The sequence below is a fragment of the Adelges cooleyi genome, unplaced genomic scaffold (genome assembly GCF_023614345.1).
Source record: "Adelges cooleyi isolate 19-005CV unplaced genomic scaffold, UGA_ACOO_1.1 ACOO_flye_CR_arks_rails_tigmint_CR_PRNA_450, whole genome shotgun sequence".
Taxonomy (NCBI): Eukaryota; Metazoa; Arthropoda; class Insecta; order Hemiptera; family Adelgidae; genus Adelges; species Adelges cooleyi.
The window spans coordinates 26,224-43,631 of record NW_026096134.1 but is presented as its reverse complement, the minus strand read 5'-3'; the positions used below and the strand labels follow the sequence as shown (position 1 = coordinate 43,631).

The 17,408-nt window shown below is 30.0% G+C and overlaps 1 protein-coding gene across 1 annotated transcript; it reads right to left on the bottom strand.

Moving 5' to 3' along the window:
• Window positions 1–13,320: 13,320 nt before the first annotated feature.
• LOC126842179 (uncharacterized) lies at window positions 13,321–16,230 on the bottom strand. The gene is made up of 4 exons (XM_050579064.1): window positions 16,213–16,230; window positions 14,459–14,614; window positions 13,614–13,784; window positions 13,321–13,491 (listed from the first exon to the last, which is right to left on the bottom strand). Exons 1-4 carry the CDS (start codon window positions 16,228–16,230, stop codon window positions 13,321–13,323), a joined length of 516 nt encoding a protein of 171 aa, XP_050435021.1.
• Window positions 16,231–17,408: the final 1,178 nt, after the last annotated feature.

Here is a 17,408-nt window from a genome sequence, read left to right as displayed (position 1 = left end):
GCCAGATAAAACATTGAAAAAACATTCGATTGGAAATGTAATTTTCATATTTTGCAGCTTGGTCCCAACTGGTTAAGAAGGAACGGTCCTACTAAAGAAATCATGTTTAGTTATTTGAAAAGAATGATTATACTTATCAAACACCTTTTCAAAATCTGTGTAAACTAAATCAATTTGATCATTCTTATTTCTGAACGAGTTCAAAGTTTGTCGTTTAAATAATGTACTTAAATTACTTATTGTTAAACGTCGTGGACGAAAACCACGTCAGAAGAGAAATTTAGTTGTTAATTTAACTTAGGTTCCCCCCCCCCCCAAATAATCGCTAACCCGTGAGGGAACTATTTGCACACTACTTTCTCCCAGGCAGCATCGTTTATTAGCATCCACTACGAAAAATTGTAAAATAAAAAGTAAAATATGTAAAAGAGCCTTCAGAAGACATTTCGACGCATATCAGCAAACTACAGAATCTTCAAAACCAAGTCGCTCTGTCAGGAGAGAAAATCTCTGACAATATGTTGCTAACTAAAATTTTTATGACTTTACCGCCATCTTATAAACATTTTTACAGTTCATGGGACAGTGTACCTCAAGCAAGTAAAAATTTAAATGAACTTACACCTCGGTTGCTAATAGAAGAACCGAGAATGTCTCAAGAAAGTTCAGAGGTGTAAGCAGAGAAATCCAATGCTTTGACTGTCAAAAGATTTCAAAAGACATTTTTTAAGAAGAATGGTGGTAATGTTGGTAAAGAACGTAATTTTAGTAATAATAATACTAAAAAGATAGGCCCCTGTTTTTGGTGCAAGAAATTAGGTCATCTCAAGAATGACTGCAGGAAGTACCAGAAGTATCAGGATGAGGTGAAATCGGATTCGCAACAGGTCACGCGTTCTATAGCGAGTCATTGTCTACTGATCGCAAAGAAAATCAATGGTATTTGGATTCAGGTGCTACTGAACACATGACAAGCAACCAGGAGTGGTTTGTGAATTATAAAAAATTCAGGTCGCCAGTGAAAATAAGGATTAGCGATGGTACGAATTTACAGGCAGAAGGTTCGGGTAGTATAAACATAATATTTTAGGTGGGAAATAACATGAATAAAAATTATTTGTCTAATGTGTTATATATACCAAATTTAAAGTATAACTTATTTAGTACGGGAAAGGCATTAGATAAAGGTTTAAAGATGGAATCAGACAGTAAGCAATGTGATTTCTTGAAAAACAATGAAGTCGTTTGCGTTGGTGAACGCAAAAACGGGTTATACAATATGAACATTGAGATTTTACAGCAAATAGCCGACAACATGACATTGACCGAGCAAGGTAACGGACAAATGGAAGTGAAAGCAGCAACGTAGATACCATTCAGCTTTGGCATGAACGTCTTGGGCATCAATGTAAACAGTACGTAAAATCATGTTTGCTTAAACATAATATAAATGTAAGCGGTGATTGGAACTAGTTTTTTTGCGGTGACTGTGTGATTGGGAAGCAAACGAGAAAGCCGTTTCAGAGTCGTTTGACTACATCAGGTAAAACCGGAGAGTTAATTTATGCAGATTTATGTTGCCCAATGCAACAAAAATCGTTGGGTCATTCCCAAAATTTTTATTGTTTAAGGATTATAAGCATTATCGGACGGTAATTGAGAAATAAAAATGAGGTCAAAAAGTAAAATAGAGTTATTTATTCAATCTGTTAAAAATGATTCTGGAAATAAAGTAAATGCTATTAGAACTGACAATGGTTTAAAATTTCTATGTAAGGATGTTACAAGTATTTTACAGAAATATGGCATTCGACATGAACAAACTATACCATACACACCACAAAAAAATGCTGCAACAGAACGAGAAACTATTGTGGAAGCAGCACGTACATTAATTCACTCAAAGAACATGGACTTATTAATTTGGGCAGAAGCAGTTAATACATCAATGTATGTACTTAATCTAACTGGTAAGAGCTCTGTAGAAGTTAAAAGTCCATATGAGCTTTATTTTAACAAAGAACCAGATATAAGGCATCTAAGAGTATTTGGAACAGAAATGTACGTTCACATTCCAAAGCACAAAAGACGAAAGTGGGAGGCTAAAAATAAAATTGTGTATTTTTGTAGGGTATCCTTTATATAAACGTGGATATAGGGCTCATTGTCCAAAAACCAAGACTAGAAATGATTATAGAGATGTTGTTTTTAAAAATGAAATAAATACTAACGATTTAACATTTAGCAAAAGTGTAAGTCAAGATTATGATGTCGACAAGGAAACATCTCAGGCTGTAGCGGTACAACCATAAAAACAACTCGAAGTCACGTCAACAGAACTACCACGATACAATCTTCGCGATCGAGGTGAATTGCGTAAAACGGCCAGATATGCATGTATTACGTCGTGTGTCACAGAACCAATAAACTATAATGAAGCTGTGAGTTGTGAGTACACAAATTATTGGATTCAAGCCATGGACGTTAGTGCCAACTCCAGTAGGAAAGCAAGTGTTAAATACTTCCTGGGCTTACATAATCAAGTACAATGTTAACCGGCAGGTTGATAGATTTAAGGCACGGTTAGTTGTAAACAGTTCTCGATAAATACATGGGATTAATTATAACGACACATTCTAACCTGTAGTCAGATTTGAATTTATCAGAACAATTTTGGTCATAAGTGCGGCTCAGAAATTGGAATTATGCCAATTTGACATTCGTATAGCATTTCTATATGTTATGTTAGAAGACGAACTATATAATGAACAACCGATCGGATATGATGACAATTCAGGTCGGGTTTGCAGATTACGTAAATCGTTGTATGGATTAAAACAATCTCCACGATGTTGGAATTCAAGGTTTAAAAATTTCCTATTACAATTCAATTTAATTCAAAGTAAATATGATTCGTGTGTTTTCACTAATCATGATAATAATGAAAAATTGATTTTGGCTATTTTTGTTGATAATGGTCTTATTGCGTCAGCCAGTAAAACAAAAATACAGGTATTATTATCTAAGTTAGACAGAGAATTTGAAGTTAAACCTGGTAACTTAGATTACTTTCTAGGAATGGGAATTAAGTAGTTAGATGATGGATCATTATTTATTAATCAAACTAATTATTCTAGAAATAGTATTAAACGTTTTAATATGTTAGATGCAAAGGAAATTTCAATACCCATTGATAAGTCAACGACATTGGATGTTCACACGGATTAAACAGTACTAGAAGAAGGTCAAGTACCGTATCGAGAAGCAGTGGGAAGTTTATTATTCGTCACAATTAACAAGACCAGATTTGGCGTTTGCAGTCAATTTTGCGTCACGATTTTTGGAAAACCAACTAATCCTCATTGGTCAATGGTCAAACGCATTATGCGTTACGTAAAACATACAATTGATTATGGATCGGTTTAAAAATCTAAAAATAATTTAGATTTAAGAATATTCACAGATTCTGATTATGCCGGAGATTTAGAAACAAAGAGATCAACGTCGGGACGTCTATTCATGTTGGGGTCATCTACAATTTCATGGCAAGCTCAACGTCAAGCAACGGTTTCTCTTAGTTCAACGGAATCGGAATACATTTCAACCAGTGACATAGCGAAGGGACTAATGTGGTTTAAAAGTTTTTTACGAGAACTTACTAATAATAATATGTATGATAAACCTATATTATTTATTGATATCAAAGTACTATTCGTTTAGTCAAAAATCCTGAGTTACATCGAAAAACCAAGCACAACGATGTAAGATACCATTTCATTCGTGAGAAATATGAGGAAGGTCAATTCGAAGTTCAATACAAGAACACAGAAGAAATGTTAAGAGATACCTTTACAAAAGCACTTCCAAAAGACAGATTTGGGATGATTCGATCAACCATTGGAGTATAGAAGATATCACAGTAGAATAAGTTAATTCAAGGGAATATTAATTAAGGGGGTGTATTGAATATAATTAATAATGAAATAATTAATGAGTATGTTATAAGTAATAAATCTAATATAATATTATATAAAAGTATATGTGAATATTATGGAAATCATTATGTAATATTTAAAAGTTGTTTGGTACAAAGACCAACTTCATTTGTGACCTAGAATATACCATGTATAAGCCATAATATTAAGGTGTCGGGTACCCCTCTATTACGGATGCTGTTATAACTGTAACATACGTTGTATACGCTATTCGAAATGTTCTAGCCCGTGCATTGACATTAAATTTAGCATAAACATTTGATTTAATAGTTATTGAAAACGGTTTAGCAGAATATTATGTAAGTAAAAACGTCAACCATTGGAGTATAGAAGATATCACAGTAGAATAAGTTAATTCAAGGGAATATTAATTAAGGGGGTGTATTGAATATAATTAATATTATGCAATATGGGTCATGGAATATGAGTATGTTATAAGTAATAAATCTAATATAAAATTATATAAAAGTATATGCGAATATAATGGAAATCAGTATGTAATATTTAAAAGTTATTTAGTACAAGGACCAATTTCATTTGTGACCTAGAATATACCATGTATAAGCCATAGTATTAAGGTGTCGGGTACCACTCTATTACGGATGCTGTTATAACTGTAACGTACGTTGTAAATACTATTCTTAATATTTATACTGTTTGTTTTTATGTTAAACAGTATTAAGTTCACTCATAATATTGTTGTTTTTTATTTCTACTAAAAAAATACTAACTTCCACCAAGTTATACAAGCGTATAATCCAATAATAATAATATAATACATTGTCTTAGCTTAATTTAAAACAAACTACATTGAGAATAATAATTATTAATTATGTATTACGGATTTACCGGTTTTAAAGGGCATTCTCCGTTATTGACGTATTTAAACTATTTGGATAACGATGTCCAGCTTTTTCCCATTAAAAATATTGTCATAAAACAAGCTCTTTTCATCGTATACACTTCTGCATTATCTAACCATCCTCCGTTTGATCCTTTCATAGCGGTGTTAATATTCGACTGCAAAAATGAATACAATGAAATTTTACATAAATCATAAACGGAATGTTCCCGCCTGTGCATTGACATTAAATTTGGCATACAAATTTGATTTAATTATTTTTTTTTGTTATTTGAGTTATTGTTATTAAGTAAAAACTTCTAGTTAAAATATAGCTATAGACTCTAAGTTAACTCGCATGAAACACAACGAGATTCTATTATTTTATATTCATTTGTTATGATCAGCATATGCATTCCTGTGTGCTATAAATAAACATACTACTTTTCGACCAATAATATACTTTGTAAGTATGGACTTTATTAGTTCTATACCTACAAATGCTAGTTTTAGTCGATTATAGGTACAGATATTCCATGAATATTTAGCTTATTTAATTAAATATTAATATCTTATTAATTTACTAACGTTTATCGAATCGTCGAATATTGAATGGAATCTATAATGTGTGATTGCCTTTTAATTCCAATACAGACGGTGACCTCCTGCTCGAATATACATTGTACTTCAGCAAATGTGTCACCGTAGATTCACACGATGAACACTGCTTAATATTATTGCGAAACTCTTCCTACAAAAAAAAAAAAGTAAACGAATACCAATGTAAGTTTTTTGTCTTTAAACCTTATGTTATCTATATGATTAATGACGTTTAATATTACTGCACGTAGATTTGGAAGAAAGATTGATTAAATCCCGACGAGGCCGTTTGGCAAATAATAACATTAAATCTAATAACAACAATTATTGCCAAAAAAAAATGTTTTCAAAATACGACCTTCTCTATTGTACTATTGTTGACTGTTAAATAACACTAATTATGTACACTCTAATTGTGGGGTAAACAATAATTATTTAATAATATGCATTAAACTGTAGGAAACCAATAATTATACTTGCTGGTATATCGTCCAATGATTTTCGTTCAGTCATCACATTTTCTAGCGGTGACGCAAAAAATCTTATTTTTTTATTTAAAACCCCAAATATTGATTCTTTGTAGAAAAAAATGTCTCATCCGAGGATGTTTCAGTCGATTCTGCATCAAGGAAAGCCAGACAAACAAAGTAAGACTAAGACAATTAATTTGCCGGTTAATTTGTATAAGCAACAAGGTATTATTTTTAATTTAAATACATTTTTAGTAGCTTTAAGTAAAATCCATTTTATTTTTTTTAGACCACAAAGCCGGAAAAAATCTCGACTACATTAGATAGTCTAATATTAATTCTGCAAAAATATTCGTGTACTTTGTTTTGGGAAAGATCAAAAATCTGTTTCCTATATTACCTAGTAAAATTGCCAAAGACCTTGTATATCTTTACAGAATTGAAGTCGGAGTAATTTTCTAAAACGTCAAAAAATCTTGACTTAATTAACAAGCCGAGCCGTAAATTTAAATCATTTTTACATGATATAAGGAATAAAAACAAGTTATGCGTAAAACATACATAGGTTTCAATAAAAGTTTATAACACTCAAGTGCCATTTGGAGGGAAAAAAAATGTATTAACCATAAATGTACATAGTCATATCTATTTTTTATAAATACAAACCCGTAGAGATATATTATTTCAGTTTTGTTTTTTGACAATGATCGGCATTATTAGATTTAACATGAATGAGATAGACGTAGTCTATTAAATATTTTGGGGAACCAATTTTGGAGGCAAACCGATACATTAATCGTACACTCCTTGTGTCTATTTCGTTATTATACCTGCTTCCATATTTCGTATGCACGTGCACTAACTATATTTGTTTAATCTGTTTTTATAATTAGTTATTTATTATTCTGTACAGTAGTACATACATTTTTCCCAAAAATAAACTCTCGATAATAATATTAAGGGTATTTTTATTTGAGCATGCATGAAAATATCATTTTTAATTTTTTTATATATATGTCAACATTTGGATATCTAATTTTTTTTTTTTGTTATTTTGATTTACAGCTAGACCGCTTATGTACTTGGTCCGTTTCTCTATAGCTTTTGTTATTATTTGCCAAACGGTCTCGTCGGGATTTGAATCAAGGTTTTTTCCAAATCTACGTGCAGTAATATGACTTTTAATAAATAATATAGCTAACATAAGGTTTAAAGACAAAAAACTTACTTATTGGTATTAATTTACTTTTCTTTTTTGCAGGGAGAGTTTCGCATTAAGATTAAGCAATACTCGTCTTGTGAACCTACAATGACACATTTGCTGAAATTCAATGTATATTTAAGCAGGAGGTCACCGACTGTATTGGAATTAAAAGGCAACAACACATTATTAGTTCCATTCGACGATTCGATAATCGTTAGTAAATTAATACGATATTAATATGTAATTAAACAAGCTAAATATATTATATGGAATATCTGTGTCCTAAAATCGACTAAAAACTTGCATTTTTAGGTATGCAACGATATTAATATTTAAACAAAAATAGTAGTAAGCCCAGCAATGTTTTATGGGTCGGAATGTTGGGCAGTAGGTAAGAAAACTTAACAGAGAATGAGGGTAGGGGAGATGAAAATAATAAGACTAGGGAAGATAGAATAAGAAATGAATACATAAGAAGGAGTTAGACTTGAGTTGCATCAATTGTAGAAAAAATGAGAGAGAATAGGCTGAGATGGTTCGGTCGCGTTATGATAGATACATTACAAAGAGATTAATAATATTCAATACGATATTTAAATTTAAAAAAAACAAGCTAAATATTTATGGAATATCTGTACCTATAATCTACTATAAACAAGCGTTTGTAGGTATGAAACTAAATAAAGTTCACACCTACAATGTATATTATTATTTTTTGTAGTTAAAAAGTGGTATGTTTATTTATAGCACACATAAATGCATTCTGTTTATAACAAACTAATATAAAAATTAGAATCCCGTTGAGGTCCATATGTGAGCCTATAATATATTCTTACTAGACGTTTTTACTTACCTAATATTCTGCTAAACCGTTTTCAATAACTATTAAATCAAATGTTTATGCCTAATTTAATGTCAACGCACGGGCGGGAACATTCCGTTTTTGATTTTTGTAAAATTTCATTGTATTCATTATCGCAGATGAATGTTAACATCGCTATGAAAGGATCAAACGGAGGATGGATAAATAATGCTGAAGTGTATACGATGAAAAGAGCTTGTTCTATGTCAAAATTTTTATTGGGAAAAAGCTGGACATCGTTATCCAAAGCGTTTAAATACGCCAATAACGGAGAATGTCCTTTAAAACCGGTAAATCCGTAATATATTAATCATATTATTATTCTCAATGTAGTTTGTTTTAAATTAAGCTAAGTCAAAGCATTGTATTATTAATATTATTATTGAACGAATATTATTTCTAAACTACACAGGGCGTTTATGTGTCGTCCGGGTTTAACGTTGACGATATCAACGATAACGGTTTTCCGAAAAAGTATTTTTACGGAGAATATAAAATCACAATAAAATATACAAACGACTTGAATAAAATGCTGGGATGTCAAGTCATTGTTGCAGATATTGTTCGTCCGTGGGAAACATAACTTCTAGTAGGTGCAAGCGCATAACTCAGTGTAATAGTTTTGCTAACAAAGCATTTAGAAATAATTATAATACAATGTTAATAATACAACGTCTGCACTATATTTAGTGTTGTGTATAACTGTTTAATATAAATGTTTTTTTTTTTTTACATTACCTTAATCTTCCTCTTCTCCGAGGGTATCAACAACTACAATCAAATTACGTCCTAAGACTCTTAGAAAAAGGCGATAGTTAACATGTTTGATTGATACATCTCCACGCATTTATAACATAAGTCATAACTAATATTATGTCCTGGAATTATGTCCCATCTAAGTTTTTTTTATTGTATAATTATCATGTTATTTTAATTTTATCTTGTTTAACTCTCGGGTGCATAAATACAGCCAACCGTATTTATTAAAACTGCAGTGTCCTACTGCCTAAAATAAATCTTGGAGTACAGAGCTAGATTATTCGGGATGGGGTGGTGCTAATAGAGCTATAGCCTTTTTTTTTGTTTAGCTATTTAATAATATAGGTACAATTTAAGGGTCAAACTAGGAGGTGTGGCCTTTTTGAATTTATAAGAGCATTATTTATCAATAATAATAATAGAAGTATTCTTAGATTTTTGAAAACTATAAATAACGATAATAACGAAGAAAAAGCTGATGTAAGCAAGAGATTAATTCATTTTTAATAAAGTAATTGAAATTTAAAAAAAAATGACGCTCATAACTTTAAAAATATGTTGTGATTAGAAAAAAATAACAAAATGCTACACACTAACAGCGAGAAGTAAGATATTTGTCTACGGTTTAATATAAGATAATAGACAAGTAGATCGGATTTCATACCCACGCGGTATAATGATTTGAACTTGAAAAAAGTCTGTGTATTACAATATCTTATTAACGCTTAATTTTCAATTCTCTCTTAAACTTTAAGAGATAGAAAGCAGATTCAAAGCTCTTTAAAAATAGCTTGTCAGAAGATGATAAATGTGAATTAAAACAATTATTTAAGCTCTTATATTACAAAAAAATTGTTAGTTTTGCTACATTTTCATAGCTTACATCTTTGAAACCGATAAAAGGATTTTATTGTTTAAGGTCTTATTAGATGCAATTTAGCATGTAGAAGTGCAGTGAAGAGTTTCAGAACTTTAAAGTTGTATATCATAAAAACACACTTTCCCGTCCTAATTTTTCATACTTAAAAAAAATATATATATTTTAAGTTATTGTTCAATAATTATTTAAAATCTACACGACATCTAAAAAGAAAGTCTACACGACGACTCCGACTTGGCATACTACTAGCCACTTCAATGAGTTCAATACTTTCTTAGTGAAGGCGGCTTTATAAAAAAACGTATATTTTTGTTAAATGTATTCTATTTCCGTAAGAAAGGAGTTTTTGTTCCTATTTCAGTTATCTGTAAAACAAATTGCCTCAACTGCAACATCATTGGTGATAAATACTTAGCACAACACAACAACACGCAGTAAGAAGAAACAGCTGAAATGTAGATTAAAAAATATAAAGACTAAATCAAAAGATAAAACGATTTATCTGATATTTTTGTTTGGTGTAATAATAATAAATTAGCTTAACATATTGAAAATGATATAACTCTACGTCACAAGTAACCCGGTTTTACAGTACTTGACGTTATGGTCAAATATTTTATCTGTTTACTATTATTTTTATACCAACTTAATGTCGTTTTATTTTACCTTTAAATGTATATTATATTGCAATTGTATGCAATTTTATACTTTTAACGTTTCATATTTCATCATGTTTGTAAGTTATGTAATCTTTGTATATTTACATATTCTATATATTGAACTCATTGGAGTGGCTAATAGTATGCCAAGTCGGAGTCGTCGTGTAGACTTTCTTGATTTTTAGTTATTGGAGAATTCCTTTATATATATATATATCCATTATTATTTAGAAAGCAATAAATTCTATTAGTATGAAAAATTAGGACGGGAGAGTGTGTTTTTATGATGTACAACTTTAAAGTTCTGTAGTGATTGAACTTTATCAGACAGAGTTCTGGAACTCTTCACTGCACTTCTGTATACCAAGTTGATTCTGATAAGACCTTAAATAACAAAATACTTTCATCGGTTTCATCCTTGTTTCTGAATGAAACATGACCTTTCTATATGAGGCATATAACAGACTTAGCCACTTAGGTGATCTGAACTTTTTTTCTTTTCTTCCGAGTTGTCTCCATCCTATCACCCACGTAACTTCTAAGTAAGATGTTTTATGCTTCATTCAGAAACTGGCCAAGTGTTAAGCAATACAAATAAACGAGTAGTGTTGCTCATCCAAGTAGGAGTGAAGTGAGGTTATGAACTAAAGAAATTGCAGACTTGGCCACAATGTAGATATCACTACTTTGATGGGCTGACTTTTTTGGGAGCTGGTCTAGACTCTAGAACTTGGCCTTTTTTCACTGTAAGACTTTTGTTGGAGATAGGTACCATTTACTGTAAAATATAACTTAGTTCTTTTTACTTTTAACATATATTTTTTGTACTGAAAACGCTACAGAGCTTATAAGCAACAACGGGAACCGCGGAGTCTAATGATTGATATAATTGTTATCAATACCGGCTTATACATTATAAGTAGTAAAATAATAATAAAATGTATATCTGTAGGGTGACAATGAATTTCCAAATAATGAAACTGAACTTAGTAATATTCCATGGAACAAACTAGAATAGTGAGTTTAAATAAATTCCTTTTACTAATTATAATATAGTTTACAAAAAAATAATTATTTGGTACTTATGTACACCCCATTACCTATTCAAATATATTTAATATTTGCGTTATAATACATAATGAATAGAAATTTAGTACTAAAACTTTACTTAACATAAGCGATAAATTATAAATTATTAAACTTATTTTTTAGAATTAAATCAATGTGAATTTTTACAACCAGCTCAGCAACCAAATAGGAACTGAAAATTTCAGGAAAAAGAATTTATGCCACCTGATATACATTGGTATTTTTGTTCATTGATATACGCAGATATATTATGTAATCAACTTTTTTATATAGTTCATTATATATCTGTATATTTATAAAACACTTATAGTAATAGTTAAATCATTATTTTAACAACTCAATACTATTACCAGTAATTTCATATTTTTTTCTAGCTCCGTTAACACACAATAAATTACTTAATTGACGGATACAAAATATAGTCGTTGCCGTTTAAATTAATAAGATAAAAATTTGTGTAATAATTATATTAGAGTAGTCTAAAACAATTTTTTTTTTTTGATATTTTAATTTTTAAATAGTTAATTGGCCTGGGAAGGACCACAAATATTTTTTATATAATTGTTTTTACTACTATATATAGTATGAAAGTTTTGGGAAAAGGTGATAGAAAAGAAAAATCAATTTGGGTTCATGCCATGGAAATCAACTATGGAACCAATATTTTTTATGAGGCAAATTGTGGAAAAGTACAGAGGGGGGGGGGAAGAAAACTGTGTATGGTATTTATAGATTTATAAAAGGCGTGTGATAGAGTTCCCAGAGAGGTAAGGACTGAGGATTAGTAGGAGTAAAACGGAGTCAATCGTGTTTGATTTTGGGGAAAGTTATAGGGCAAGATGGGTAATGCAGATGGGTGATGGTGCAGTGTGCGAGGTTGATAGGTTTAAGTACTTACGTAGGATCAGTAGTACAAAGACCTTAAACAATAAAATCCTTTCATCGGTTTCAAAGATGTAAGCTATGAAAATGTAGCAAAACTAACAATTTTTTTTTAATATAAGAGCTTAAAAAATTGTTTTAATTCACATTTGTCATCTTCTGACAAGCTATTTTTAAAGAGCTTTGAATCTGCTTTCTAGCTCTTAAAGTTTAAGAGAGAATTGAAAATTAAGCGTTTATAAGATATTGTAATACACAGACTTTTTTCAAGTTCAAATCATTATACCGCGTGGGTATGAAATCCGATCTACTTGTCTATTATCTTATATTAAACCGTAGACAAATATCTATCTTCTCGCTGTTAGTGTGTAGCATTTTGTTGTTTTTTTTCTAATCACAGCATACTTTTAAAGTAATGAACGTCATTTTTCTTTTTAAATTTCAATTATTTTAATTAAAAATTAATTAATCTCTTGCTTACATCAGCTTTTTCTTCGTTACTATCGTTATTTATAGTTTTCAAAAATCTAAGAATACTTCTATTATTATTATTGATAAATAATGCTCTTACAAATTCAAAAAGGCAACACCACCTAGTTTGACCCTTAAATTGTACCTAAATTATTAAATAACTAAAAAAAAAAAGGCTAGAGCTCTATTAGCACCACCCCATCCCGCATAATCTAGCTCTGTGTTCCAGGATTTATTTTATGCAGTAGGACACTGCAATTTCGATAAATGCGGTTGGCTGTATTTATGCACCCGAGAGTTAAACGAGATAAAATTAGAATAACATAATAATTATATAATAAAAAAAAAACTTAGATGGAACATCAAACATGTTAACTATCGTCTTTTTCTAAGAGTCTTAGGCAGTCATTTGATTGTGGTTGTTGATACCCTCGGAGAAGAGGAAGATTAAGGTAATGTAAAAAAAAAAAACATTTATATTGTACAGTTATACAGACCACTATAATTATAGTGCAGACGTTGTATTATTAACATTCTATTATAATTATTTCTAAATGCTTTGTTAGCAAAACTATCACACTGGGTTATGCGCTCATACCTACTAGAAGTTATGTTTCCCACGGACGAAGAATATCTACAACAATGACTTGACATCCCAGCATTTTATTCAAGTCGTTTGCATATTTTATTGTGAATTTATATTCTCCGTAAAAATACTGTTTCGGAAAACCGTTATCGTTGATATCGTCAAGGTTAAACCCGGATGACACATAAACGCCCTGTGTAGTTTAGAAATAATATTCATTCAATAATAATAATAATGATATAATGCTTTGACTTAGCTTAATTTTAAACAAACTACATTGGCAATAAAAATATGATTAATATACTACGGATTTACCGGTTTTATAGGACATTCTCCGTTATTGTCGTATTTAAACGCTTTGGATAACGATGTCCAGCTTTTTCCCAATAAAAATTTTGACATAGAACAAGCTCTTTTCATCGTATACACTTCAGCGTTATTTATCCATCCTCCGTTTGATCCTTTCATAGCGATGTTAATATTTGACTGCATTAATGAATACAATGAAATTTTACAAAAATCAAAAACGGAATGTTCCCGCCCGTGCATTGACATTAAATTTGGCATAAACATTTGATTTAATAGTTATTGAAAACGGTTTAGCAGAATATTATGTAAGTAAAAACGTCTAGTAAGAACATAGTTAAAGGCTCTCATATGGAACTCAACGGGATTCTAATTTTTTATATTAGTTTGTTATAAACAGAATGTAATTATGTGTGCTATAAATAAACATTCTACTTTTTAATTACAAAATATAATAATATACATTGTAGGTGTGAACTTTATTTAGTTTCATACCTACAAACGCTTGTTTATAGTAGATTATAGGTACAGATATTCCATAAATATTTATCTTTTTTTTTTTAATATTAATATCTTATTAAATATTATTAATCTCTTTTTAATGTATCTATCATAACGCGACCGAACCATCTCAGCCTATTCTCTCTAATTTTTTCTACAATTGATGCAACCCTTAGACTCCTTCTTATGTATTCATTTCTTATTCTATCTTCCCTAATCTTATTATTTTCATCTCCCCTACACTCATTCTCTGTTAAGTTTTCTTACCTACTGCCCAACATTCCGACCAATAAAACATTGCTGGGCTTACTACTATTTTTGTTTAAATATTAATATCGTATTAATTTACTAACGATTATCGAATCGTCGAATGGAACCAATAATGTGTTGTTGCCTTTTAATTCCAATACAGTCGGTGACCTCCTGCTTAAATATACATTAAATTTCAGCAAATGTGTCATTGTAGGTTCACAAGACGAATATTGCTTAATCTTTATGCGAAACTCTCCCTGCAAAAAAAAAAGTAAACTAATACCAATGTAAGTTTTTTGTCTTTAACATTATGTTATCAATATTATTTATTAAAAGTCATATTACTGCACGTAGATTTGGAAAAAACCTTGATTCAAATCCCGACGAGACCGTTTGGCAAATAATAACAAAAGCTATAGAGAAACGGACCAAGTATATGGTCGGTCTAGCTATAAATCAAAACACGAAAAAAAAAAACAAAATTAGATATCCAATTGTTTACGTATATATAAAAAATTTTTAAATGATATTTTTATGCATGCTCAAATAAAAATTCCTCTAATATTATTATCGAGAGTTTATTTTTGGGAAAAATGTATGTACTACTGTACAGAATAATAAATAACTAATTATAAAAACAGATTAAACAAATATAGATAGTGCATGTGCATACGAAATATGGAAGCAGGTATAATAATGAAATAGACACAAGGAGTATACGATTAATGTATCGGTTTGCCTTCAAAATTGGTTCCCCAAAATATTTAATAGACTACGTCTATCTCATTCATGTTAAATCTAATAATGCCGATCATTGTCAAAAAAAAACTGAAATAATATTATATCTCTACGGGTTTGTATTTATAAAAAATAGATATGACTATGTACATTAATGGTTATTATATATTTTTTTAATATCTCCAAATGGCACTTGAGTGTTATAATTTTTAATTGAAACCTATGTCTGTTGTACCTACGCATAACTTGTTTTTATTCATTATATCATGTAAAATTGGATTTAAATTTACGGTTTGGCTTGTTATTTAAGTCAAGATTTTTTGACGTTTTAGAAAATTACTCAGATTTTAATTGTGTAAAGATATACATGGTCTTTGGCAACTTTACTAGGTAATATACTAAACAGATTTTTGATTTTTCCCAAAATAATAGGGTTTTAATTTTAAAAAATGCATTTTTTAAATTACAAGATACTGAAATGTTTAAATGAAAATTGACTTCCTACATAACAAAGCACACGAATATTTTTGCAAAATTGATATTAGACTACCTAATGTAGTCGATTTTTTTTCCGGCTTTGTGGTCTAAAAAAAAATAAAATGGCTTTTACTTAAAGCTACTAAAAATCTATTTAAATTAAAAATAATACCTTGTTGCTTATACAAATTACCGGCATATAAATTGACTTAGTCTTACTTTGTTTTTCTGGCTTTCCTTGATGCAGAATCGTCTGAAACATCCTTGGACGAGACAGTTGTTTTTACAATGAATAAATATTTGGGGTTTTAAGTAAAAAAAAAAAAGCTAAAAAAAAAGAAAATTTTTTGCGTCACCGCTAGAAAATGTGATGACTGAACGAAAATCATTGGACGATATACCAGCAAGTATAATTATTGGTTACCTACAGTTTAATGCATATTACAAGATAATTATTGTTTACCCCACAATTAGAGTGTACATAATTAGTGTTATGTCACAGTCAACAATAGTACAATAGAGAAGGTCGCATTTTGAAAACATTTTTTTTTGGCAATAATTGTTGTTATTAGATTTAATGTTAATATTTGCCAAACGGCCTCGTCGGGATTTAATCAAGGTTTCTTCCAAATATACTTACAGTAATATTAAACGTCATATGGTCATATTGCTAACACAAAGTTTAAATACAAAAACTTTAATTGTTATTTGGTTCCTTTTTTTTTTGCAAAGAGAGTTTCGCATTAAGATTAAGAAATGTTCATCGTGTGAATCTACAGTGGCACATTTGCTGAAGTGCAATGTATATTTGAGCAGGAGGTCACCGTCTGTATTGGAATTAAAAGGCAACAACACATTATTGATTCCATTCGACGATTCGATAGTCGTTAGTAAATTAATACGATATTAATATTTAAAAAAAAATAGTAGTGAGCCCAGCAATGTTATATGGGTCGGAATGTTGGGCAGTAGGTAAGAAAACTTAACAGAGAATGAGTGTAGGGGAGATGAAAATAATAAGACTAGGGAAGATAGAATAAGAAATGAATACATAAGAAGGAGTCTAAGGGTTGCATCAATTGTAGAAAAAATGAGTGAGAATAGGCTGAGATGGTTCGGTCACGTTATGATAGATACATTACAAAGACATTAATAATATTTAATACGATATTAATATTTTAAAAAACAAGCTAAATATTTATGGAAAATCTGTACCTATAATCTACTATAAACAAGCGTTTGTAGGTATGAAACTAAATAAAGTTCATACCTACAATGTTACTATTATTTTTTTGTAGTTAAAAAGTAGTATGTTTATTTATAGCTCACATAATAGCATTCTGTTAATAACGAACTAATATAAAAAATTAGAATCCCGTTGAGTTCCATATGAGAGCCTTTAACTATGTTCTTACTAGACGTTTTTACTTACATAATATTCTGCTAAACCGTTTTCAATAACTATTAAATCAAATGTTTATGCTAAATTTAATGTCAATGCACGGGCTAGAACATTCCGAATAGCGTATACAACGTATGTTACAGTTATAACAGCATCCGTAATAGAGGGGTACCCGACACCTTAATATTATGGCTTATACATGGCATATTCTAGGTCACAAATGAAGTTGGTCTTTGTACCAAACAACTTTTAGATATTACATAATGATTTCCATAATATTCACATATACTTTTATATAATATTATATTAGATTTATTACTTATAACATACTCATTAATTATTTCATTATTAATTATATTCAATACACCCCCTTAATTAATATTCCCTTAAATTAACTTATTCTACTGTGATATCTTCTATACTCCAATGGTTGA

What these genes read in the sequence shown, in the direction of transcription:
- LOC126842179 (XM_050579064.1), bottom strand. An exon ending in CATTCGACGATTCGATAATC is followed by an intron (nt 13,785 to 14,458) that starts GTTAGTAAATTA and finishes TCATTAATGCAG; the next exon opens with TCAAATATTAACATCGCTAT. An exon ending in GAGAATGTCCTATAAAACCG is followed by an intron (nt 13,492 to 13,613) that starts GTAAATCCGTAG and finishes TAAACTACACAG; the next exon opens with GGCGTTTATGTGTCATCCGG.